Here is a 27392-nt window from a genome sequence, read left to right on the forward strand (position 1 = left end):
AGGCATATTGGAATCTTCACACTTATGTGGCAAGCCAAAGGAAGAAGGGAGGCTATTGAAAAGCCAGTGGAGCGTGAAACTGAATATGGAAACCTAGGTGTCTGCTGTGTAGGTGGCACAAACAATCTTTCCTTTACTTTGAAGTATTAGTCATTTTATGTTATTTTCAGCCATTGTTGATTTTAGTTTGTTTGTTACTAGGAAAATCTTAAATCCTAAATTCTTGTGTTGCTCTTCTTACCATCGGTCAATGGAAAATTCATTTCCCCTTTTAAAGTTATCAGTTCATGAAGATTGTAATAACATAAATTCCAGTGTTTTTCAATCTCATAACCATTTTTTCTATCTACAGTTTGGATAAGACAAGCAAATGACACACAACTAGAGTATTTGTTGGCTTTCATTCTGAAACAATTAGTTGGATGCTTGAAGAACTCCAACTTATTGACTCTAAACCTCCAACAGTATACAAACATTCAAGTGCTCATATATATTTGCAGCCATATACACAGTTCAAAATTCTCTCTGAATAACCCTTCTTTTCCACACTAATGATGTAAAACTGACTAAAGTAGTTTCCTCTAGGGACAAGGTTTCTAACTACCTGACTCCTTGAAAGGCAAATCAGGATCTTGTGGAGCCCAAGAAAACAGAAAAGATGAGCCAGAAATGGTGCTAGCTTAGTCAAATTGCTTCTAAACCTGGGCTTCTCAAAGTAGGGTTTGGGACCTAAAGCGCAATCATGATCTCTGAGAAAGAAATGCCTGACCACCCCGACACTCCAAACTTCTAGATGTTCTGCTCCACCATCTCCATCAACTGTGAGAATTCTCAAAGTTCAAAATAAAGTCACAACAGAAAAATGTTCTGGAGACTGTTCTAACCACAGGTGAAAAATGAAATGCTCATGTGTCATAAAAGGTTTTACGTTAAATTCATATCTATGTTCAGTAGAATATTATACATTAATATGCAGCATATAAACATGGCTATAACTACAAATACTTGATGAGTCCAGTTAATTTACATCTATGTTACAGATGGCTTTTTATGGTCCCCCCCCCAAGTAATCTCCCCTTCTGTTGTAGAAAGACATCACAAATCTCTGGGGCTCTCTAACGTTTCAGATGTAGCCATTTTTCACATAGACTGAAACAGTGACAACCAGTGAGATCATAGATCATAGAATCCAGTGGTTCTTCACTAGCCGTAACATAAATTTTTAAACTTTTTAATTTTTTCTAACACCCTAGTCTTGGATTCACTGCTCAGATTTAACCAGCACAACACAGATTCGGGATCACACCGAGGTTCTTCTGGATCTATGTGACCCAGTTCTGCACTGGACTGTGCATTTACGTAGTAAGCCACTGCTCAAAATCTAACTTTCTACATGTACTCAGACCAATAGGATTGGCACATGGCCTGAAGACTAGATTTTTATAAAACATACCCTTGGAAGAGGCATGTGTTGCGACTTTCTTAATTTGTGCTTGTTCTTCTGGTGATGTTTTGTCAACCTGAATTCCAGAATCTTCTCTACTGAGGGTCTCTTGGAGCTCCTCTTCACTTTCTTCTTCAGACCACTCCTAAATAATAAAATATTTACATTGCAGTTCAAAGTGTCATTTTACAGAGATAGTGGCTAGGGAGGAAAATGAGAAGAACAATGTTGAATGGGAAAAATATGCAGAAATGACCAGAAGCTTAATTGAAAAGGTGGCTTTCATAAAAGAATGCACAGCGTGTGAAAGAAATAGGTTTAAAGAGTGAGTCTTATAGAGAGTAGAACTGAGATTGTTCAAAATTCTGCAACTAAAGTAGGTGAACACTTAGAGGATTAGAATCGGCAGGTCCAATTGTGACAATGGAAACATATAGCTATAGACTCTTGCAGACATGGAATTGACAAAGACATGAAGAATTTAAAATTGACAAAGGACTTTAAGTTAAATGTGCCAGGGACAAGGAAGGGGTTGTACGGTTATACATGTGTTTTCCTAAGTGTAGGACACAATCCAGCCAGCATACCTTCTGACAAATTGTAATTGAGAACAGGTGGAGGATGATAGAAAAAATGGCTACCTTTGTGACTGAGAAAGCAGTTGTAAGTAACATAATGACAGCATCTTTGGGCATGGACAACAGTAAAGCTGAGCAATGTTGCAGAGAAGGACCTCGATATGGATAGGATGTGATGTTTCAAGGTAGATAGGTTGGTCTTGTACTCACAGGAGCTTAGAAGAATAAAGGAAACCACATATATTTGAGATAGATTTCTAATCTTTAAGGGTGTGACAATGTAAACTTCACAACTTTAATAACTTCACGGGTTGAAAGAATCAGCAATAACTTTTTCTGGAATAAGCTGTTTCTCAAGATGAATGGGACAAAGACGAGCTGATGCACAGAGGCAAAGCAACATCTGAATTAACCATCCCTGGGAAGAATCAACATAAACAAACAACCAAACAAACAAATATTTCCTGGGAGAAAGGAAATAACAATAGCTTTGACACCTGTTTGATAAACAAGATGCTTTATTACCACAAAGGACAACTGACTGCCTTGCTAAAGAATTTAAGGAGATAACTACGGGAAAAGCTGTGTTTTAAACAGACAGTTAACCCCAAGAGTAACATTGAACAAAGGAGCTATTTCTGATAAGGCAACAAACTTGGTCTCCAGGAAATGTAATTAATGTTGGGAGATGAAAGAATCTTTTGAATCATCAATAATGTCACACTACAAACTTGAATCAGAACCCAACACCAGAACAAATTAGTAGCAGAACTTTGAAGAACAACACGGTACATTGTTCAAACCTTGGCAACTTCCAGGGACAGACACTGATGGTGAAATCCTGGTCAGATTCCATCATTAATCAGTTAATAGCCAAGTTGGGTTGTGAGGCTTAACTTGCTTGGTTGAGGGGTCTTATTTTCATTGCTACATGCAATAAAGTTGAAATCACTGTTTCAATACCAAACTGCCTCTGGGATTTCTTAATAAGTAGCCAAATTAAAAGTAGCTTGTGGTAATTTAGCTGCAACTAGGGTATCAATAGTTATGGGGAATAGGCAAGAAGGTGGAGTTGAGGATTATCAGGTCAGGCATGATCTCCTTGAATGGCAGAGCAGATACACTCAGCTGAATACAAGATTACAAAGTGTGAATCTGGATGAACACAGCAGGCCAAGCAGCATCTCAGGAGCATAAAAGCTGACGTTTCAGGCCTAGACCCTTCATCAGAGAGGGGGATGGGGTGAGGGTTCTGGAATAAATAGGGAGAGAGGGGGAGGCGGACCGAAGATGGAGAGAAAGGAAGATAGGTGGAGAGGAGAGTATAGGTGGGGAGGGAGGGAGGGGATAGGTCAGTCCAGGGAAGACAGACAGGTCAAGGAGGTGGGATGAGGTTAGTAGGTAGGAAATAGAGGTGCGGCTTGAGGTGGGAGGAGGGGGCAGGTGAGAGGAAGAACAGGTTAGGGAGGCAGAGACAGGCTGGGCTGGTTTTGGGATGCAGTGGGGGGAGTGGGTAAGCTGGGCTGGTTGTGTGATGCAGTGCGGGGAGGGGACGAACTGGGCTGGTTTTGGGATGCGGTGGGGGAAGGGGAGATTTTGAAGCTGGTGAAGTCCACATTGATACCATTGGGCTGCGGGGTTCCCAAGCTGAATATGAGTTGCTGTTCCTGCAACCTTCCGGTGGCATCATTGTGGCACCGCAGGAGGCCCATGATGGTCATGTTGTCTAAAGAATGGGAGGGGGGGGGGGAAGTTAAAATGGTTCAAGACTGGGAGGTGCAGTTGTTTATTGCGAACTGAGCGGAGGTGTTCTGCAAAGCAGTCCCCAAGCCTCCGCTTGGTTTCCCCAATGTAGAGGATGCCACACCGGGTACAATGGATACAGTTTACCACATTGGCAGATGTGCAGGTGAACCTCTGCTTAATATGGGAAGTCATCTTGGGGCCTGGAATGGTGGTGAGGGAGGAGGTGTGGGGGCAAGTGTAGCACTTCCTGTGGTTGCCGGGGAAGGTGCCGGGTGTGGTGGGGTTGGAGGGGAGTGTGGAATGAACAAGGGAGTCACGGAGAGAGTGGTCTCTCCGGAAGGCAGACAAGGGTGGGGATGGAAAAATGTCTTGGGTGGTGGGGTTGGATTGTACATGACGGAAGTGTCGGAGAATGATGCGTTGTATCTGGAGGTTGGTGGGGTGGTGTGTGAGAACGAGGGGGATCCTCTTTGGGCGGTTGTGGCGGGGGCAGGGTGTGAGGGAGGTGTTGCGGGAAGTGCGGGAGACGCGGTCAAGGGCGTTCTCCGCCACTGCGTGGAGGCGAAGGCGGCGGAAAAACTGCTCTATGTCCAAACGTGACTGGTATTCGTTGATGTGTGGTTGTAGGGGGACAAAGGTGAGCGCCTTGCTTAGGACTGACTGTTCGTCCTCAGTCAGTGGGAGGTCTGGGGTGATGGTGAAGATTCGGCAGGGCTCAGTGTGGCTGTCTCCTCTGGGGTTGCTGGCAGTGGAGGTTGTGGGCGGAGCGATGACCGCCGCCTTCACCTCCACGCTTACTTCTTGAACCGGGAACCTAACCCTCCCTCCACTGACCCCTTCACCCGCTTCCAACACAAGTCCTCCTCCTGGACACCACCCCCAGGCCTCCTACACTCCCTCGACCTCTTCATCTCCAACTGCCGTCGAGACATTAATCGCCTCAACCTCTCCACCCCTCTCACCCACTCCAACCTCTCCCCTGCAGAACGGGCTGCCCTCCGCTCCCTCCCTCAACCTCACCATCAAACCCGCAGACAAGGGTGGCACAGTGGTAGTATGGCGCACTGACCTCTACATTGCTGAGGCCAAACGCCAACTCTCCGACACCTCCTCCTACCGCCCCCTTGATCATGACCCCACCCCCGAGCACCAAACCATCATCTCCAACACCATTCATGACCTCATCACCTCAAGGGACATCCCACCCACAGCCTCCAACCTTATTATTCCCCAAACTCGCACGGCCCGTTCCTATCTCCTTCCCAAAATCCACAAACCTGCCTGCCCTGGTCGACCCATTGTCTCAGCCTGTTTCTGCCCCGCCGAACTCATCTCCACCTATCTGGACTCCATTTTCTCTCCTTTGGTCCAGTCCCTATACACCTGTATTCCACATGCAGATGGCCTCAAAGCCCTCCGCTTCTTCCTGTCCCGCAGGCACGACCAGTCCCCCTCCACCGACACCCTCATCCGCCTATCCGAACTCGTCCTCACCTTCAACAGCTTCTCTTTCGATTCCTCCCACTTCCTACAGACAAAGGGGGTGGCCATGGGCAACCGCATGGGCCCCAGCTATGCCTGCCTCTTTGTAGGTTATGTGGAACAGTCCCTCTTCCGCACCTACAGAGGCCCCAAACCCCACCTCTTCCTCCGTTACATTGATGACTGTATCAGCGCCGCCTCTTGCACCCCAGAGGAGCTCGAACAGTTCATCCACTTCACCAACACCTTCCACCCCAACCTCAAGTTCACCTGGGCCATCTCCAACACATCCCTCACCTTCCTGGACCTCTCAGTCTCCATCTCAGGCAACCAGCTTGTAATTGATGTCCATTTCAAGCCCACTGACTCCCACAGCTACCTAGAATACACCTCCTCCCACCCACCCTCCTGCAAAAATTCCATCCCCTATACCCAATTCCTCCGCCTCCACCGCATCTGCTCCCACAATGCGGCATTCCACTCCCACACATCCCAGATGTCCAAGTTCTTCAAGGACCGCAACTCTCCCCCCACAGTGGTCGAGAATGCCCTTGACCGCGTCTCCCGCATTTCCCGCAACACATCCCTCACACCCCGCCCCCGCCACAACCGCCCAAAGAGGATCCCCCTCGTTCTCACACACCACCCCACCAACCTCCAGATACAACGCATCATCCTCCGACACTTCCGCCATCTACAATCTGAGCCCACCACCCAAGACATTTTTCCATCCCCACTCTTGTCTGCCTTCCAGAGAGACCACTCTCTCCGTGACACGCTTGTTCGCTCCACACTGCCCTCCAACCCCACCACACCCGGCACCTTCCCCTGCAACCACAGGAAGTGCTACACTTGCCCCCACACCTCCTCCCTCACCCCTATCCCAGGCCCCAAGATGATTTTCCATACTAAGCAGAGGTTCACCTGCACATCTGCCAATGAGGTATACTGTATCCATTGTACCCGGTGTGGCTTCCTCTACATTGGGGAAACCAAGCGGAGGCTTGGGGACCGCTTTGCAGAACACCTCCGCTCGGTTCGCAATAAACAACTGCACCTCCCAGTCGCGAACCATTTCAACTCCCCCTCCCATTCTTTAGATGACATGTCCATCATGGGCCTCCTGCAGTGCCACAATGATGCCACCCAAAGGTTGCAGGAACAGCAACTCATATTCAGCTTGGGAACCCTGCAGCCCAATGGTATCAATGTGGACTTCACCAGCTTCAAAATCTCCCCTTCCCCCACCGCATCCCAAAACCAACCCAGTTCGTCCCCTCCCCGCACTGCATCACACAACCAGCCCAGCTCTTCCCCTCCACCCACTGCATCCCAAAACCAGTCCAACCTGTCTCTGCCTCCCTAACCTGTTCTTCCTCTCATCCATCCCTTCCTCCCACCCCAAGCCGCACCTCCATCTCCTACCTACTAACCTCATCCCACCTCCTTGACCTGTCCGTCTTCCCTGGACTGACCTATCCCCTCCCTACCTCCCCACCTATACTCTCCTCTCCACCTATCTTCTTTTCTCTCCATCTTCGGTCCGCCTCCCCCTCTCTCCCTATTTATTCCAGAGCCCTCACCCCATCCCCCTCTCTGAAGAAGGATCTAGGCCCGAAACGTCAGCTTTTGTGCGCCTGAGATGCTGCTTGGCCTGCTGTGTTCATCCAGCTTCACACATTATTATCTTGGATTCCCCAGCATCTGCAGTTCCCATTATCTCTCACATTCAGTTGAATGGCTTACTTCTAAGACTTATTTTCTTTTGAAACAAATGGATGAAAGGTTATCACAGCTAGGCAAGAGTTTAGATTTAGGGTTATAATCATATCAAGCAAAGCAGGCTTTTGTGAGCGAATGGCCGACTCCTATTCCTCATTTGTACGTTTCTAAATTAATAAAACTAAAACTAAAAGCTCTTAATCTGAATGTACAGCATGTTCAGAACAAAGCAGATGAACCAAAAGCACAAAAAGATTGAAATAATTATGATCTAATAGCCATTAACTACAGAAACATGGCTGCAAGGTGACACAGTTTGAGATGTGAATATTGGAGGGTATAGGATATTTCGATTGGACAAGAAACCAGAAAAAGTCGAAGGGGTGACTATGTTAACTGATGGTATTTGCAAAATAGAGGATGACTAAAGTCCGTGAAACCAGGATGTAGAAACAATTTTAGGGGAGAGATGCAGAATAATGAAAGGCAAGAACTCAATTGGAGGAATAGTATACATCTGTTGTATCTGCTCGACTTTAGGAGCGTAAGAGGTGACTTGATTAAAGCATATAAAGATCCTGAAGTGTCGTAATAGTTTGGATATCGACAGAATGCTTCCTTCTGTCTAGAATCCAGAACTGGAGATCACCATCTGAAAATAAGGGGAGAGGTGCTATTTAAGATAGAGATGAGGCAATTTTATTGCTCTAAGGTGCCAAGTGTCATTCTCAAAAGACACCGGAAGTAAAGGGAGATGGATAGAGTACATTGTTAAGAGCTGTTACAGCTTTGAGTCAAGAGGCTCAGGTTCAAGTCCCACCTGCTTCAGAGGTGTGTCTTAACATGTCTGAACAGATGGATTAGAAACTATCTTTAGTCCACAGTTATATATTAACAGAATTTTATGAGAAGACCAAGTATTTCAATGAGAACAGACTCAGCACTCTTCTGATCAGCTCATTATAAATATGAGCATATAGAAGTCATATTGAAAATAACCCCAAATTTAAAATGCAACAAACAATAAAATGTAGTAGGCAGGGTCAGACAGGAAAGTATGTGACTGGTTAAATTCCTCAAATTGTATAGTGGTAAGTTAAGCATGAGCTTGTACATTTAGGCAAGGGGCACAAATATTCAACACATACAAAAAGTGGTCAAAATGTCTGTTTTCAGGTAACACGTTGGACATTAATGCAACATTCTGGAGTAGACCATTTGGCTCTTCAAGATTGCTCCACCATTGAATAAGAAAGTAAAATGCAAGTTGCTGTCAGTAGCTTTAGACAGTGTTGACTTGTTAGATACACAAACAGGTGCAAATTGCCTCCCAGCTTGATTAGCATAGCAAGAGCCAAAGGGCAATGAAAGAACAAAATTCAAGTATATTACTCACTGGACTGTCCGGATATGGGCCAATGTCAATTTCTTCACCTTCCATCAGGTATTTCCCCCAGTCAAAATCATCATGTTGCACTAGAGAAAAACAATACACCTCAGGCAGTGGTTCAATGGGTTACATTTCATCTAGATTTAAAGTTCTTGTTCTTGATTGGATTTCTTAAAGGCTTCATTTTTTGTCACACACAATGCCATACCTTGACTTATTGTCTTCCTAACTGCAGCCTTTTTTTGCAAATTCACCTTTCGCTTACTGATCGCAGCCCTCAATTCAGCAGCTTAGTCTCACTCTTCAATTTTCCCAACACAAACATTCATTAAGACCTGCCTTAAAACCCATCTTTTTGTTCAAGCTTTCTTCTACCAATCATGAAACAAGCATTCCCCTGACACCCTCCAGTGCACCATCTGGTGCAGTCCTTCCAGCTTGAAATTTGTAATTTCCTTCCTTTCCTTGAACCACTGTCTTGCATCACTACCCTTGTCTACTTCCAATATATTTTTAAAAAGCCAACGTTTTGGCTATGTCTGGTTTCATTTTACTCTGTAGCTTGCTTCACCTTGGTGTCTATATACTTCCCCTTGAAATGTATTCAGATGGAAGTTGTATAATTGCAAGTAGCTAAGTTAGTCAGTTTTTAGCTAGTAGCTAAAAAAAACTAAGCAAACTACTTTCCTGCTTTCATAATGGATCCCATTGAAATTTAATTATGCACTTGTGATTTAACATTATCTAACACTTGGCAATTGTCATCAGCAATTATAATGGAAATGTTAATATGAATTATACTCCATTGCCCATGTACGTATTTTTCTGCAAGACTGTAAAAGCTCATCCACAAAGAAAAGAACTACAAAATCTACAAACAAAAACCACAAAATGAAGACAAATAATGAAAACATTTAAAATAATGAACAAGAAAGGAAACACTCCTTCAAAAAACCAAACCAGGAAAAAATGTGATTCTAGAGGCAATGTTTAAGGAATGCATGAATCCATCCCCAAAGCAGGGGATGCCTTGGGGCAGCACAGTGGTTCAGTAGTTAGCACTGCAGCCTCACAGTGCCAGGGACATGGGTTCGATTCCAGCCTCGGGTAACCGTCTGTGCGGAGTTTGCACGTTCTCACTGTGTCTGCGTCGGTTTCCTCCGGGTGCTCCGGTTTCCTCCCACAGTCCAAAGATGTGCAGGCTAGGTGGATCGGCCATGCTAAATTGCCCACATTGTTCAGGGGTGTGTGGGTTATAGGGGGATGAGTCTGGGTGGGTTGCTCCAAGGGACGGTGTGGACTTGTTGGGCTGAAGGGCATGTTTCTACACTGTGGGGAATTTAATCTAATAATTGACACACTAGAGCAAAGTATTTAGCTGTTTAAAAAAAATCAGCTAAAGAATTCAAATTCAACATATAATTTGATTGTGATGTGGTAATACTATGGTTTTAAGAGGTGTATTTTGTCATTTTGTTTTCTGAAAAGCGCCTTTGAGCCACAGGTTCCGAGATGTCTCTTCCAAGCCAATAAAGTATACAGCTTTTGAAGCTTTGGGGTGTTTTTTGTTAAAATAGGAACAATAGAAGCATCAGTAGTGGGTGGAGTCAGGCCCCCTGAATTAAGGTTTTAGTTTGACTTTCATATTTGTTGGTGTTTTTGAAACTGGTTGTGGAAGTTGCCATACAGCTCTCCCTTTCTGTGCTAGAAAATCTCTTGGTGTTCTTTTCTCCTGGACTGGAGAAACACTGCATGTGAGACAATCTATTTTAACGAATTTGCCTTTGCCAATGGCGTGTTTATGAGAAATTATGTTCGGACAGTTGCTATTTAGTAGTTAAATAATTTACTATTGTTAAATTTTGCAGTAATTAAAGTTTCAATTCTTCTTCCTTTTCTTCTATTTTAACTGTCATGTAAGAATAAAATGTGTTTTGCTTAAAGCTGAGTAATGCAACCAACTAAATTACATCTGGAACACTGCACTTTTCTTTTAATACTATAAAAGATATGTTCTAGGCTATCTTCTGCACTTCTACATTTTAAGTATTTCGTTTATAATCAACATTGCCCCAGCCTACTTCAGATCCATCCAAAGGAATAAGGCTGCTTCATAACAGGAGAGAAAAAAAGGGAGATGAAGCTGAATCTCTTCAAGATTACATCATTACTGCAATGTTCTCACACAGGGTGGTTATATAACAACTAACAGTTAGGTGTCAAGGAAATCATCCTTAACTCAATAGAAGCTGGTTGAAGGACTTTTGACCAATTTGAGCATGGCAGGTGGGACCTGAGCCCATAACTACCATTGTGCCACAAGACCCTCAAATCAGAAATATTTACAACTATCGTTGGCAAAAATTCAAAACCAAATGGGGAAACCCCAATGGATTTCAAATCTATCGTTTGGCCACACTACACCACTAGATATTTTTAATCAATCCATTCAGATATGTTATGACACACTTTGCGCATGTGAAATATAAATCCAGTAGTGGCGCAACCGTCACAGGTACCATTGGGGGTCAATTTAGGCTCCTAATTGATTAGGCAAGTTCAGGATTGTGTGACAAAATTGATCACAAAGCTGTGTAATTTTCAGGACCAATTTCTTGCTGCAGTTTTTCCTTCAGATAAAGCAGAAAGTGAAATTCTGTAATAAGTGTTTACATGAAACAAAATAAAGCACAAAGCAAAATTTCACAGATTGCAGGAACATTTGACAGATGCTTTAAATATAATGTCAAGTTGTAAATATTAGAACTTTAACTTTCTGTTCCTTCTTCCAATTCCTTCCTAACATTTAGTAGTTTTATTCCTTTTTTAAAAAAGTGAATTTAAAATTATAAATAATAGCAACATCTGCTCATGCTAAAAACAGAGGCCATATAATAAATGGACAGTTGCGTTTGAGGAACATAAAATTTAACTCTCTGAACAGGTGCACGCTGAATAAAATGAGCCCAAGCTTCTCAAAGACATTTTCAATTGCTTCAATTACAGCCACGATTTTATTAACCAGTACCAATGGGACAAGTAATGTGCCAGTTGATCAAATATTCCAGTTGACCAAGAGATCCACGTAATCAGTGAAAAACCACACACTAAGTATAAAAACATAATGCAGGGCCATCCACATTGTCATACTTCATTTACAGCATAAATCATTTAAATAACAATGCTACTTTCTTTGAAAAAAAGCTTAACAGCAAAGAGCCTTCTCACTGGCACATTCAACTGACTACTCAGACATCATGGGAATCTATTAATACAGTCAACGTCTGGTCTTTCAGAAACATAATCTTTGCGAGTTTATTGAGAGTGCTGGTTCATAAGTATCACTTAAAACAAAGTTTGCTGTATTTTAAGGACTGACATTTGCTGTAAATGCAAAAATCACAAAATGGATAAAAGGAATGACACAATGACTCACCCTCTTCCTTCTGTCTTGCCTTCTCAGTGTACTGACAATTAGATGGTGAATCAGAAAGGGCCAATAAAAAGGACAGTATTGCATAGTGTTCCTTCGTCTGCAACAATTTGAAAGGAAGGCACTTCATTTTAGTGTTACAGGAATATGTCCCATAAAAATAAACTTCTGAGATAAAGATTGCAATTCATCAGTGCATATTGCAAGGGATTAAGAACAAAGAATGTATTCAAGAGGCAACTAGATATAGCACTTGAGGCGAATGGCATCAAAGGTTATGGGGAGAAAGCAGGATTAGGCTATTGAGTTGGACGATCAGCCATGATTGTGAAGAATGGCAGAGCAGGCTCAAAGGGCCAAATGGGCTCCTCCTGCTCCTATCTTCTATGTTGCTATGTAAATGCTGGCACTAAATATAAAATCCTCAACGTTTATTAAAATAAATAACTTCATCCCTAATTCCCTCATCTAAAAACGGCTGAAAACAGTATTACTCTAAGGGAATCAGCTGACTATCAAACCAAGGGCTTTCTTGTTCTGTATTATTCCAAAATTCATTTGCCTTTCCAATGTTTTTCCCTATCTTAAAAGGGACTGACTTCTTTATTAAATATGTTTAACCCAGTGAGCACTGCTCAGGCATGAGCCTCAACAAGTGCATGTTTTCATCCAGTTTCATAGGGACCAGGTACATTATCCATTTACGTCACTGGGCAAAATCCTGTACCCATGTGTGGTGAGTTTGGTGGTAATGTGGCATTTAATAAAGCAAGAGTGGTTGGTGAATTAATGCTGCTGTACCACATTGAGGGATTGGTATCCAAATGAAGGCTCAATAATAAACATCCATTGCCAAACTCATTCATCTCTGGCCTGGGATCCATTAATAGTCCTGGGTCTCAGGTAAGTATCGTGTCAACTGCAGTCACTAATGCCCCATTGGCTTGCCATTCGCTGCAGCTACCAGTCTCCAGAAACATTCTTGACCAGCAGCTCTGGGGGTCCAACACTGGCTTGTCAAGAATCCAAGTGGAACAACGTGCAGGGGGCCCTCCAAGAAAATAGTGAACGCAGGGCTTACACCAGCAGACACCATCGCCTCCACAGGGTTACATCCTATGTGATGTGGTTTATGCCATTGTAATCCCTGCCTTATCCTGGCTGCTAACAGTCAACCTGGAACCTTCTATGCCAGTTTTGAAACCAGCAGCATTAGCATCCCTTACCCTTTTCCACCCTTGATTTAACAAAATCTGTGTGCATACAAGAAAAAAAAAAGCAATGCTCAATTACAGAAGTTATTTAGTGAAGAATTTGAACAAATTATGGTTAGGCTACAGTTTCACAAGCTTGTAAGCACAACTCTTTCAAGCATTAAATACCTCTCTGAATGCAACATTGTAAGGATGATCAAAACTAGAAGGTATAGGTTTAATAAGTGAGGGGAAAGATTTAAAAGGGATCTGAAAGGCAACTTTTTCAAACAGAGAGTGCTGTTTGTATGGAACATGCTGCTAGAGGATGTAGTAAACGTAGGTACAATTACAACATTTAAAAGATGTTTGGAAGGTATACGGATAGAAACAGTTTAGACAGATAGGATCCAAAATGCAGGAAACCAAATCAGCATGGACAAATTGGACCAAAGGGTCCATTTCCTTGCTGTACGTCCCTATGACTCTAAAATGTGCAGAGGAGGAAAGGTGTCACTCCACATAATTCATACTTATCAAGTTCTTTAAGGCAACGGATGTCAGGAACAAAACATTTCATTATTTATGACAATTAAAGACTGCTGATTGACTGCAACTCAAACACAAAAGAACGCTTTGCCGAATCTTCTTCACAGTAAAAAAAAAATCAGGGATAATTGCACTCCCATAGGCTTCAAATTAGTGAGTTACTTAGAACATTGTGTTCCATCTCTACATCGAGTGAAATTAGTTGTTTGCCAGTATTCATGTAGGTGACGGTAAAGAAAAGCTCTCCTGATTGCTAACCAGAAAATCCTGCTGGGCATACATATCAGAGATAATGGGAACTGCAGATGCTGGAGAATCCAAGATAACAAAGCGTGAAGTTGGATGAACACAGCAGGCTAGGAGCACAAAAGCTGACGTTTCAGGCCTAGACCCTTCATCAGAGAGGGGGATGGGGAGAGGGTTCTGAAATAAATAGGGAGAGAGGGGGAGGCGGACCGAAGATGGATAGAGGAGAAGATAGATGGAGAGAAGAGTACAGGTGGGGAGACGGGGAGGGGATTGGTAGGTCCGTGGAGGATGGACAGGTCAAGGAGATGGGATGACGTTAGTAGGTGGGAAATGGAGGTGCGGCTTGAGGTGGGAGGAGGGGATAGGTGAGAGGAAGGGCAGGTTAGGGAGGCACGGACGAGCTGGGCTGTTTTTTGGATGCAGTGGAGGGAGAGGATGAGCTGGGCTGGTTTTGGGATGCAGCGGGGGGAAGGGCAGATTTTGAAGCTTGTGAAGCTTGTATCCACTGTACCCAGTGTGGCTTCCTCTACGTTGGGGGAACCAGGCAGAGGCTTGGGGACCGCTCTGCAGAACACCTACGCTCGGTTCGCAATAAACAACTTCACCTCCCAGTCACGAACCATTTTAACTTCCCCTCCCATTCCTTAGGCGACATGTCCATCATGGGCCTCCTGCAGTGCCACAACGATGCCACCCGAAGGTTGCAGGAACAGCAACTCATATTCCCCCTGGGAAACCTGCAGCCCAATGGTATCAATGTGGACTTCACAAGCTTCAAAATCTCCCCTTCCCCCACTGCATCCCAAAACCAGCCCAGCTCGTCCTCACCTCCCTAACCTGTCCTTCCTGTCACCTAACCCCTCCTCCCACCTCAAGCCGCACCTCCATTTTCCACCTACCAACCTCATCCTGCCTCCTTGACCTGTCCATCCTCCCCAGACTGATCTATCTCCTCCCTACCTCCCCACTTACACTCTCCTCTCCACCTACGTTCTCTATCCATCTTCGGTCCACCTCCCCCTCTCTCCCTATTTATTTCAGAACCCTCTCCCCATCCCCCTCTCTGATGAAGGGTCTAGTCCCGAAACATCAGCTTTTGTGCTCCTAAGGTACTGCTTGGCCTGCTGTGTTCATCCAGCTTCACACTTTGTTATCTGGGCATACATATGCATGGGGACTGGTTGCGATAATGACCAAACGCAGCTATAGCACCACGCTGTCATAAAGATGCACAGCAAGGAAGCAGACCCTTCAGTCTCACTTGTTCATGCCTAACAGACATCCCAATCTGACCTGGTCCCATTTGCCAGCATTTAGCCCACAGCCCTTGAAACCCCTCTTATTCATGTACCCATCCAGAAGTCTTTCAAATGTAGTAATTGTACCAGCCTCCATCACTTCCTCTGGCAGCTGATTCCATACATACACTGCCCTCTGCATGAAAAAGTTGCCTCATAGGTCCCTATTAAATCTTTTCTCTCTCACCTTAAACCTATGCTGTCTACTTCTGGACTCCCCTAACCTGGAAAAAGGACCTTGACTATTCCCCCTATCCATGCCTCTCATGATTTTATAAGCCTCTTTAAGGTCATCCCTCATTTCCAACGCTGCAGGAAAAATAGCCCAACCTATTCGGTCTCTCCTTTTGGCTCAAACCCTCCAACCCCAGCAACATTTTTGTAAATCTTTGCTGAATCCTTTCAAGTTTAAAACAAATTTTCCTACAGCAGGGAGACCAGAATTGAATGCAGTATTCTAAAAGAGACCTGAACAATGTCCTGTACAGCTGCAACATGACATCCCAACCTCTATACTCAATGCACTGACCAATAAAGGCAAGCTTACCAAACGCCTTCTTCACTACGAACCTGCACCACAAGGTCTAAATTAAACTTCATCTGCCAATCCTCAGCCCATTGGCCCATCTGATTAATGTCCCACTTCACTCTAAGTTAACCTGCCTCACCATCCACTACACCAATTTTGGTGTCATCTGCAAACTTACCAACTATACCTCCTATGTTCACTGCCAAATCATTTAGATAAATAACAAAAGCAGTGGACTCAGCACTGATCCTGCAGCACACCACTGATCACAAGCTTCCAGTTTGAAAGATCACCACCCTTTGACTCCTACCTTCATGCAAATCCTGTTTCCAAATAGCTAGCTCTCCCTGGATTCCATGTGATTCCTCACACAATAATAGCTCACATGTTTGTAACATTCTAAATTTTGAAAAGCCCGAGCTGATTTGTTTTTAAATCATTATTTGCTGAGATTTTAGAGGGTATACAGCTTTCATGAAATATCATTTGAGCATGGCGTAAATGAATTCAGAAGAAGTTTGAGAGTGAAAACAATGTGAAAGTACAAGCAACGCCAAGCAGCATCTCAGGAGCACAAAAGCTGACGTTTCGGGCCTAGACCCTTCAACAGAGAGCATCCTCTCTGATGCTGCTTGGCCTGCTGTGTTCATCCAGCTACACACTTTGTTATCTTGGATTCTCCAGCATCTGCAGTTCTCGTTATCTCTGAAAGTACAAACAATTTTTTTTAAAAACAAATATGAATACATTGATCAATTCTTAAGATTACACAAAATTGTAGAAACAGTGAAGTTCAGTTCGATTTAACAAGACTGAGATGAAAACCTTTGTTCCTTCGACAGTCTCAAGGGGCAAATCCAGAAATTCATCCGTTAACCTCCGCCAGCTTACAGCTTTCGGGAGTTCTGAATGAATAATCAGTTTTTCGTGGATTCTGAAAAACAAAAGTTAAGTCAGTTGACAACATTTCATTACTTCTGTACAATAAGGACCACATATAAGTGTATGAAGAACCTCACCCATCAATCACACGTGTTATTTTCTGACTGTCAACGTCAAGAAATCGATGGAATCTGAAAGAATTAAAAAGTCGAAGCCAAATATCATGCAACAGGAAATAGAAATAGAATAAAACAGACAAACCAGTTATACAATATTACTTCTTACAAAGCTAGCAACGATCTATTGGTGGTGGAATATTCACAAATGTTTCTTTCTACTAGCAGAATTAATTATTCTTTTAAAATAAAAGATCATTTTTGTCACATTTACATGGTTCTAACTACTATACTTTAGCCAAGTTGAAGAGTCATGCTGTTCCTAATTTTTCAGAATCTAAATTGACCATCAAAAATATGCAAAAAGCAGAACACAGAATAATTTGATCACAGTTATGTCTGCTTGCAGCCTCCAATGTAGGGAAGGGAAGATGGACAGGTCAAGGAGGCTGGGAGATAGGAGGTGGAGGTTGAGATGGGAGCAGTGAATAGGTGGTAGGGATAGACGGAAGTGGCGGAAAATGATGCGTTGGATCCTCCGCCACTTCCACCAACTGCAATCTGACCCCACTACCAGGGGCATTTCCCCCATCCGACCCGACCCGACCCGACCCCCTTATCCCCCTTTCATCCCTGCCTGCCTGACCTGTCCGTCTTTTCCCTTACCTATCCGGTCCTCCCACCTCAAACCCCACCCGCTATGTACCAGCCTCATCCCCGCCTCCTTGACCTGTCAGTCTTCCCTTGACTGACCAACCCCCATCCTAACTCCCCCTCCCCACCTACAATAACCTTTACTGGCTCCATCCCCGCCTCCTTAACCTGTCCGTCTCCTCTTCACCTAATTGCTCCTTTATCCACCTTCCATCCGCCTGCCCCTCCCTCTCTATTTATTTCAGAAACCCCTTCCCCTCCCCCATTTCTGAAGAAGGGTCCAGGCCCGAAACATCAGCTTTCCTGCTCGGCGTGCTGTGTTCATCCAGCTCTAAACCTTGTTATCTCAGATTGTCCAGCATCGGCAGTTCCTACTATCTCCTAAACGCTATTTACTTTGTTCAAGCTATTGACTGTCTGGCCCCACGTCCCCACACCCCGGCCATATGTGGCTCAAATGGCGTCAAAAGTTGTCCATCCCAAGCATCTGAAACACAAACAGAAAGGTCTGCAGAAACTCAGCAGATCTGGCAGCATCGGGGAAAAAGAGCTAACGTTTCCAGTCCAATAAACTGCGTGGGATGAGGATCACATTATTTATTTAAAGGCACACAAGTTATTGTTATAACATCTACTGAATGCACATTTTCCAAACTAAAACGAACCCTCAATGTTATGAGGGATAATGGGAACCGCAGATGCTGGAGAATCAGAGATAACAAAGTGTGGAGCTGGATGAACACAGCAGCATCTTAGGAGCGACGCCGCTTGGCCTGCTGTGTTCATCCAGCTTCCCACTTTGTTACCTCAATGTTATGAGGCTTCGGTTACCTGACGTTAGACCACGTGAACTGCAGCGCCAACTGGAAATCAGGGTCCTCCTCCGGGACCCCGCTAATGTACTGTATCAACTTCTTCAAATCCTTCTCGAACTTATTCCAATGCGCCATGTCGATAAATTAAAAAGGCGTGAACGGCTCCTTTCCAAACAAATCACCCGCACATTCTGCTTACAGCCACCGCCGGAAGTGACTCTTCCCCCGGAACCACTGTCGGGTCAGCTCGTTGGGACGCTCGCGGACCTGGTGAAGTGGTAGTTTAATTTCGAATTTTAACGTCATTTCAAGTGGATTCGCCGTCTAGATCCTGCGGGGTACCTCTGGGGTGGTAGGTTGTGGGTGTTGAGATCGGTTCCGTGTTGTAGATGCTGCAGTCTCCTCTGTTTAAGAGGCCTGCAGGCGATAACATACTTGCGTGCTTAAATGTTCATTTTTTAAATTTTATTGCACGTCGGTGGTGGTCTGAATGATATTCCGAATTATGGTGACTTGTTTATTTAAAGAACGGGCTGGCGTAGTGACAATGGACCAGAGCACAGGTTAATGATCTGTTGTTATTTTTCTTATTTAACGTATTTTTTTAAAATCAGTCTGTTCAGGGATGTTATTGCATCTCTGTGGAACGGGTGGACCATGAAGAAAGGTCTCCTGCTTCGAAGGTGGGGACATTATAACTATGCCACAAGAGTCCTAGTGGATGTTTTGTTTTTTTTAAACTTATGCAGATGGAACTTGAAGTTGATCCTCTGTGGTGCAGAGTTATGGACACTGCGACAAGAGGGTCCTCTGACTTGCTTTGTTTAAAAAAAAAGTAGCCTATTTTTCCTACTCAACCTGTTCAGACACATTATTACACACCTTTGGAGCAGGTGGGCCTTGAAACTGGGTGTCCTGGACCAGTGGTTAGGACACTACCATTTTGCCACAAGAGGGCTCTCATCTGAAAGCTGAAGTAATTCATTTTAAAAATGAGATTGGTGTTGCATGTCGATTGTTTTAATTTGTAACATGGTGATGTAATGATGGTTTAAAAAAAGACATCAAGGCTCTTGTGACACAGTGCTCGTGTCCCTACTTCTTGGCCAGGAGGCCTCTGTTCAAGTTGAACCAGCTGCAGAGATGTGTAATAGCATTTTTGAACAGGCTGTTTAGGAAGCTTAGGTTAAATCATCTTTAAAAAGCCATGGCAGGGAACCCTCTTGGGGTGCAGAGGTAGAATCCCTATGCCTGGAGCAATAGGCCCAGGTTCAAGTACCAGCTGCTCCAGAGGTGTATAATAATGTCTAAACAGATTGATTAGGGGAAAGAAAAGTTATTTTGAAAAAAATTTTAAAAATAAAGACATCTAGGGCTGTTGTGCCATAGGCATAGGCCCCTACTTCTAAGCCAGGACACTTTGGTTCCAGTCCCGCTTACTGCAGAGGTGTGTAATAGTATCTCTGAACAAGAAGACAAAACCTTGAAAGTGCTAATGGGAACTGCAGATGCTGGAGAATCCAAGATAACAAAGTGTGGAGCTGGATGAACACAGCAGGCTAAGCAACATCTTAGGAGCAGAAAAGCTGATGTTTCAGGCCTTGACCCTTCATCAGAAAAGGGGGATGGGGAGAGGGTTCTGAAATAAATAGGGAGAGTGGGGAGGTGCTTTGGTCCGCCCTGCCTCCCTAACCTGTTCTTCCTCTCACCTATCCCCTCCTCCCACCTCAAGCCGCACCTCCATTTCCTACCTACTAACCTCATCCTGCCCCTTGACCTGTCCATCCTCCCCGGACTGACCTAACGCTTCCTACCTCCCTACCTATATTCTCCTCTCCACCTGTCTTCTCCTCTATTCATCTTCGATCCGCCTGCCCCTCTCTTCCTATTTATTTCAGAACCCTCTCCCCATCCCCCTTTTCTGATGAAGGCTCTAGGCCCGAAACGTCAGCTTTTGTGCTCCTAAGATGCTGCTTGGCCTGCTGTGTTCATCCAGGTCCACACTTTGTTACCTTGAAAGAGCTCTTGTGGTCCAGTGATAGTGTCCCTACCTCTGGGGTTGAATGGCAGTGTTCAAGTCACGCCTGCCTCAGACATTCCCTTGAGCAAGTTGATTTAAAAACAAACTTGGAATTGAAACCTACTTGCATTAATGGAGACCAACGTAGCTATTATCCATTATCAGCATTTGTATTTGCTTTAAGACCTCTTTTCTAGTGTTTCTGCTTTCGTGTTCATATATAATCGACAACTGCTCAAAGTGTATCAAGCTTGAGGTGGCAGGAGGGGATAGGTGAGAGGAGTTAGGCTAGTTAGGGAGGAGCTGCAGCCCAATGGTATCAATGTGGACTTCACAAGCTTCAAAATCTCCCCCTGCCCCACTGCATCCCAAAACCAGCCCAGTTCGTCCCCTCCCCCCACTGCGTCGCAAAACCAGCCCAGCTTGTCCCTGCCTCCCTAACCTGTTCCTCCTCTCACCTATCCCCTCCTGCCACCTCAAGCCACACCTCCATTTCCCACCTACCAACCTCATCCTGCCTCATTGACCTGTCCATCCTCCCCGAACTGACCTATCCCCTCCCCACCTATACTCTCCTCTCCACCTATCTTCTCCTCTATCCATCTTCGGTCCGCCTCCCCCTCTCTCTCTTTATTTCAGAACCTTCTCCCCATCCCCCTCTCTGATGGGTCTCAGTTCAAAATGTCAGTTTTTGTGCTCCTGAGATGCTGCTTTGCCTGCTGTGTTCATCCAGCTTCACACTTTATGATCTATACCGAGTTGCTTTAATACATTTGGATAAGCACATGGATGTACATGGAATAGTGTAGGTTAGATGGGCTTGAGATCAGTATGACAGGTCGGCACAACATCGAGGGTCGAAGGGCCTGAAATGTGCTGTAATGTTCTATGTTCATTTCCAATAGTGTTTGATTTACAACAGACATTCTTTATAAGGGATACGGATTGGAGTGCACAGTTTCTAGACTCTCAATGTAATATAACTGACAAATTGCAGGCAGAGGAGGTCATTACAGCCAGCTGCCTGCCCCTCTGCTGTGGTTACATTTGAGCCTGGGTGAGGAAGAGAGGAAGCATGCCATGTCTACCAACATTCTTGATGCCTCTAGGGAGAGGTGCGTGCCATGGGGTGGAATGCTTTATTTTGTCCTCTAACTAACTCTTTTGATTTTGGTCCTTACCCTCCGCCTCGCTTTTTTTGTCATAAGGATTGCTTGTTCCACGCTTTGCTTGTTATTGGTGCACTGGCTACATGTGTGTTCTTCCTGGTCGTGGAAAATATTGAATAAAATTATCTTCCATGTTGTATTTTTACTGACTCCTGCACTTGCACACATGCATGCAACACAGCTGCTGTGGGGAAATGTAAACACTACTGCTTTAAGGCAGTAGTGTAGGGTATAAAATGTAAAGAGAAAAAAAGACCTGGAGATTAGAATATAACTGATAAGTCCAAGGCAGCAATCGCTCCCATTGCACCTCTGCAGCAATTGCCCCAAACTGTAGTGTGATCCTCACTCTTGTGTTTGCAACATCTAGTTGAGGACAACACCCCACACTGGAAGATTAGCAAGTTTTGGACAGACCAAAGAGTTGATAGAGTTAAATATTGTGTAGGTCCCTGGGAACAGTCCTGTATTAGAGAGCTTCTTAGGGTAAATCTCCAGACATGTAGGCAGGATTTAAGAGGAAGGTGGGTTTTCACTGTCAGCCAAACTACATTTTATGCTTATTTATCATGTCTGATGATGAGGCATTTCACAAAATGATTTGAGCAGCCTGCTCAGGGAACCATCTGACATGATCTGTTATCTACGCATCTTTTGTAATATCTGGGATAATAGAACCTTAGCATGTGTTAACACTTGATGTTTGTGTACTAATGATCTTTGCACAGTTTAGTGCGGATGCACACAAATGTGAGGACAATGTTTGGGGCGCTCAAGGAAATTTTATTAGTCCAATCTCCTGAATACTGAAGCTGCAAGAACAGGAAACAAAATAAATCATTCCACCCCTATGGCCCCCACCTCTCCCTAAAGGCACAAAAATAACAAGGTGTGGAGCTGGACGAACACAGCAGGGCAAGCAGCATCAGAGGAGCAGGAAAGCTGACGTCTCGGGTCTGGACCCATCTTCGGAAATGGGGGAGGGGAAGGTGGCTCTGAAATTAATAGACAGAGGGGGAGACGATGATAGACGGTGGATAAAGGAGCATATAGGTAGAGAGAAGACAGACAGGTCAAGGAGGCGGGATTGGGGCTGGTAGGTAGGAAGTGGGGGTGGGGGTTGGTCAGTGAGATGGGAGGAGCAGATAGGTGGGAGAAAAGATGGAGAGGTCAAGGAGACAGGGATGAGGGGGGCTGGTCTTGGAATGAGGTTGGGGGAGGGGAGATTTTGAGCTTGTAAAGTCCACATCGAGACCATTATGTTGCAGGGTTCCCAGGGGTGCTGTTGCTCCAGCCTTTGGGTGGCATCATTGTGGTATCGGTCAAGGCCCTGGGATGGACATGTCGTCCAGGGAGCGGGAGCAGGGGTTGAAGTGGTTCGCAACTGGGAAGTGTTGTTCATTGTCACAAACCGAGCGTAAGTGGTCCACAAAGCGGTCTCCAAGCCTCTGCTTGGTTTTCCTGATGTAAAGGAGGCCACATCGGGAAGAGCGGATACGAGATACCACATTAACAGATATGCAGGTGAACGTCTGTTTAATGTGTAAGGTTTTCTTGGGGCCTGGGTTGGAGGTGAGGTGGGAGGTGTAGGGGCATGTGTAGCACCTCCTGCGTTTGCAGGGAAAGGTGCCAGGGGTGGTGGGGCTAGTGAGGAGTGTGGAGCAGACAATGGAGTGGTGAAGAGAGTGGTCCTTCCAGAAGGCAGTTAAGGGTGGGGAGGGAAATATATCCTTGGTAGTGGGGTCAGATTGCACGTGGCGGAAAATGACATGTTGAATCCGGAGGTTGATGGGGTGATATGTGAGGACAAGGGGAATTCTGTCTTTGTTGATATTGCGGGGAGGGGATGTGAGGGCTGAGATGCAAGAGATGTGGCCAAGGACATTTTGGAGAAGGAGAAAGGACAAGGAGAAATTGCAGTCCTTGAAAAATGAGGACATGTGGGAGTGTAACACCTCATCTTGGGAGCAGATGTGCTGGAGGCGAAAGAATTGGGAATAGCGGAATGGCATTCTTGCAGGAAGGTGGGTGAGAGGAGGTGTATTCTTGGTAGCTGTGGGAGTCGGCGGGCTTAAAATAGATATCAGTTTCTGGGTGGTTACCAGAGATGGAGACAGAGAGGTCCAGGAAGGAGAAAGAAGTATCAGAGATGGTCCAGGTGAACTTGGGGTTAGGGTGGAAGTTGTTAGTAAAATGGATGAATTGTTCGAGCTCATCGACGTAACGGAGGAAGAGCTGAGGAATAGTGCCAGTGTAGCTGTGGAAGAGGGACTGGTCCATGTATCCTACAAAGAGTCCATGTATCCTACAAAGAGGCAGGCATAGCTTGGGCCCGTTCAAGTACATATGGCGGAGATAATGGGAACTGCAGATGCTGGAGATTCCAAGATAATAAAATGTGAGGCTGGATGAACACAGCAGGCCAAGCAGCATCTCAGGAGCACAAAAGCTGACGTTTCGGGCCTAGACCCTTCATCAGAGAGGGGGATGGGGGGAGGGAACTGGAATAAATAGGGAGAGAGGGGGAGGCGGACCGAAGATGGAGAGTAAAGAAGGTAGGTGGAGAGAGTGTAGGTGGGGAGGTAGGGAGGGGATAGGTCAGTCCAGGGAAGACGGACAGGTCAAGGAGGTGGGATGAGGTTAGTAGGTAGCGGGAGGTGCGGCTTGGGGTGGGAGGAAGGGATGGGTGAGAGGAAGAACCGGTTAGGGAGGCAGAGACAGGTTGGACTGGTTTTGGGATGCAGTGGGTGGGCCACTCCTTTCAGCTATAGGAAGGGGAACAAGAAAGAGGCTGGAATCCTGTTATGAATAACTCCTCTCCCGATTCCATGAGGCCTGGCCACATCCAAAAGGCATATCTAGTGATGAAGAGTGCAGTTGAGTACTCCACAGTTGACTAAATGAGTGCAGCTTCAACAACATTTAAGAAACTTTAACCATCTAAAATAAAACATCCAGCTTGACTGGCACATAATCTAGCACCTTAAACCATCGTTCTGATGCATACCAACATATGTAGAAGTAGTAGAACCATGGCTGATCTGATAGTTTCCTCCGCTCCACATCCTTGCCTATCCCAGATGCCTTCTTAATCAAGAATCTACCTTAAGAGCATTCAATATATCTGTCTCCTCTACTCTCATTGGAAAAGCAGTCAAAAGACCCAAGATTCCCAGAAAGAGAAAAGGTTTACTCACCTCCATCCTAATTGGGAAACCCCTTATTTTTAAACTGTGTTCAAGATGCCCAGAGATTTTACATCCGCTAAAAGTCAAGTCATAAACAACTACGGTCTCCACTCTGTTGAAATCTAACCTCAAGAACTCAGAAGACTTTTATCTGTCTGGCATTTATTCTTCCTATCCGTACAGGACACGGATTCCATTCTTAAATTTTATACCTGTGTGTGTGTTCGGCGTAGTGTTTTATTATTTTTGTCGGGATCAGTAAGTAATAAATTCCTCTTTTACTCAAGGAAACCTTGTAATCAGTTCCCTAATTTCGGTAAGTATGTTTTATTTGAAGTCTAATACCTGGGTGCAAAAAAAAAATAAAAATGTTTATTGCAGTCAACTGAAAAGGGGTTAAAAAGCAGGGAGCCAAATTATCCAACCCCTCTCCTGTCATAATAACGTGAAAGTCAATCATATTGTAATTCGTTCTGTCTCATTGTATATTACCAGAACTGGTGTGGTCTCCTGGTTAGCTCCAGGATGTGCTGCTATAAGAAACTATCCCAAAAACACTAACATGAAGTCATCATCCTGTCTATCTTTGTTGTTCTGCAGTTCTATACATACATTATAATTACTCATGACCCGTGCACTTTCTGGCAACCCCCATTATTCTTGTATAATCCGTCCTACTGTGTAATTATTGTTAGGGGGTCAATAAACCAGTCCCATAAGTAGCTTCTGACCTTTATTATTTTTAATCTGTACACAAACTGACTTTGAATCTTGATCTCCAGAACTAAGGCCACATTTATTGAGCCAATATCATTCTTAGTTAACAGATTTACCTCTCTACCTCTTCTTAACTTTCTGACCTTCCTAAATGTCTCCCTTAAATATGCAGACACAATCTTTATCTTCTTTCAGCCAGGCCACTGTAACGGTAGATCATGTGTATTTATTGTTATCAATAACAATTATTTGTTGATATATTGTTATATATCGTTAATTCATTTATTAGCTATAAATGTTATGTTCATGAGGAGACTGCTGAGAAAACCCTTTTGGAGGACCACTGTGGTAATGAAATATAAAATCACAAAATGATTATAATGCAGAATGTGGCCACATTGCTCATCAATCATGCTATCTTCCTGCAAAGTCCTTACAGAGACCATACTATCAGAATTACTGCCATCTGGGAGTGTCAGGATTTCAGAGCTTGATCAGCTAAGTGCTTGTATTTAAGACTTACAAAAATTATAAAATCTTAATTTTTTTTTAATAGTTCTACAATAGTGAGTGGGGTGAGGTTTTTTTTCAGTTTTACTGACATCTGTCTTTTGATATGTTTTATTTTAAAATCAAAGACATAGGTGTTAAGTTATCCTAGAGCAGTGCTTTTTTAACAGTAAGATTGGACTCCTTTCTGGATCTTCAGATTGTTTAAGGAGCAACGATGGCCTTTAATAGAGTGATGAGCTCTTTGTGTTGGATATGGGAGATTAGGGAGTATTTCATTGTTCGGGGAGATTATGTCTGTAGGAAGTGTGTGTTTGCGAGTACTATTAGATTGCATGGATTGTTTGAAGTGGCAGTTAGAGGCAATGAGAAATTTACAGGAGTCAGGGTTTGTGATGGGTAGTAGTTTCAGGAAGGTAGGAAATGCGTTGATACAGTCAGGCAGATGTGTTACCTCCTAGGAGAGGTAGGCAGGTAGTGCAGGAGTCTCCTGTAGCTATCCCCATCTCAAACATGGATGTAGTTTTGGAAAATGTAGGGGGTGATGGACTGTCAGGAGAATGCAGCAGTCACACCCACATTTCTTGTACCAACACTGGCTCTGCTGTAAGAGGGGTATGCCAGTTGATTGAATGTGATGGGGAACTCTCCAGTCAGGGGCACATACTGACATTTCTGCAGCCGATGCTGAGACATCAGAATGGTGTGTTGCCTCCCTGGCACCAGGGTCAAGGATGTCTTGGAGAAGTGCAGCATATTCTCAAAGGGGAAAATGACCTGCAGGTGGATTTTGTATACCTTGGTACCAATGACATATGAAGAAAAAGAGACAAGGTTCTGAAGAGAGAATAAAGTAAATTGGGTAGGAATTTAGAATGTATGTCCTTGTGAGTACACATATCTGGATTGCTGCTGGTACCATGTGCTATTGAGAGGAGGAATAGGAGAACAGAGAAGCTGAATGCATGACTGAGGAGATAGCGCAGGGGGCAGGGATTCCAATTTTTGGATCATTGGAATCTCTCCTGCGTTAGGAGTGACCTGTATAAGAAGGATGGGTTGCACCTGAATTGGAAGGGAACCAAAGTCCTGGCAGGGAGATTTGCTAGTGCTGCTCAGGTGGCTTTAAATGGATTTGGCGGTGGAGGGTGTTTTTGCAGAGGATACCAAAATTGGAAGTGTAATGGGCAGTGAATAAAGTTATCTCCTGCGTACATTGGGACTTTCCTCATATGGACAGAAGAGTGGTAGATGGAGCTTAAATTAAATAATTGTGAGGTGTTGCGTGTTGGTCATGTAAATCAAGCCAGGACTTAAGCTAAATGCTAGGGTCCTGGGGAGTATAGTCAAACAAAGAGGCATTGGAGTGTAGGTTCATAGCTCCTTGAAAATAGAGCTGCAGGTGTAGTGAGAAAGCATTTGGTATGTTTGTCATTATTGGACAATGCATTGAGTGTAGGAGTTGGGATGTCATGTTGTGGCTATACTGGACAATGATTAGGCCACTTTTGTAATATTGCATTCAATTCTGGCCTCCCTGCTGTAGGAAAGACATTGCTAAACTTGAAAGGGTGCTGGAAAGATTTACAAGGATGTCTGGGGTTGGAGGGTTTGAGCAATGGGAAGAGATTAAATAGGCTGCGGCTGAATCCCTGGAGCGTCAGAGGCTGAGAGGTGACCTTATAGAGGTTTGTAAAATCTGAGGGAT

At 44.4% G+C, this 27392-nt stretch overlaps 1 protein-coding gene across 2 annotated transcripts in view; it reads right to left on the reverse strand.

Moving 5' to 3' along the window:
• The window catches only part of tubgcp5 (tubulin gamma complex component 5), a 63048-nt gene extending 44733 nt beyond the window's left edge, over positions 1–18315 (reverse strand). Inside the window, exons 1-6 of one of the 2 annotated variants that reach the window (XM_048532392.1) lie at positions 18097–18315; positions 16633–16686; positions 16439–16547; positions 11799–11895; positions 8369–8448; positions 1454–1589 (exon numbers count right to left, since the gene is read on the reverse strand). In XM_048532392.1, coding sequence (XP_048388349.1) covers positions 1454–1589; positions 8369–8448; positions 11799–11895; positions 16439–16547; positions 16633–16686; positions 18097–18215 — 595 coding nt within the window. In that variant the 5' untranslated portion in view covers positions 18216–18315. Of the gene's footprint in view, positions 1–1453; positions 1590–8368; positions 8449–8570; positions 8699–11798; positions 11896–16438; positions 16548–16632; positions 16687–18096 lie in introns of those variants that run through there. The other variant, XM_048532393.2, reaches the window with a different exon arrangement.
• Between the last annotated feature and the right edge of the window lie 9077 nt (positions 18316–27392).

Source organism: Stegostoma tigrinum, chromosome 6 (assembly GCF_030684315.1).
Source record: "Stegostoma tigrinum isolate sSteTig4 chromosome 6, sSteTig4.hap1, whole genome shotgun sequence".
Classification (NCBI taxonomy): domain Eukaryota; kingdom Metazoa; phylum Chordata; class Chondrichthyes; order Orectolobiformes; family Stegostomatidae; genus Stegostoma; species Stegostoma tigrinum.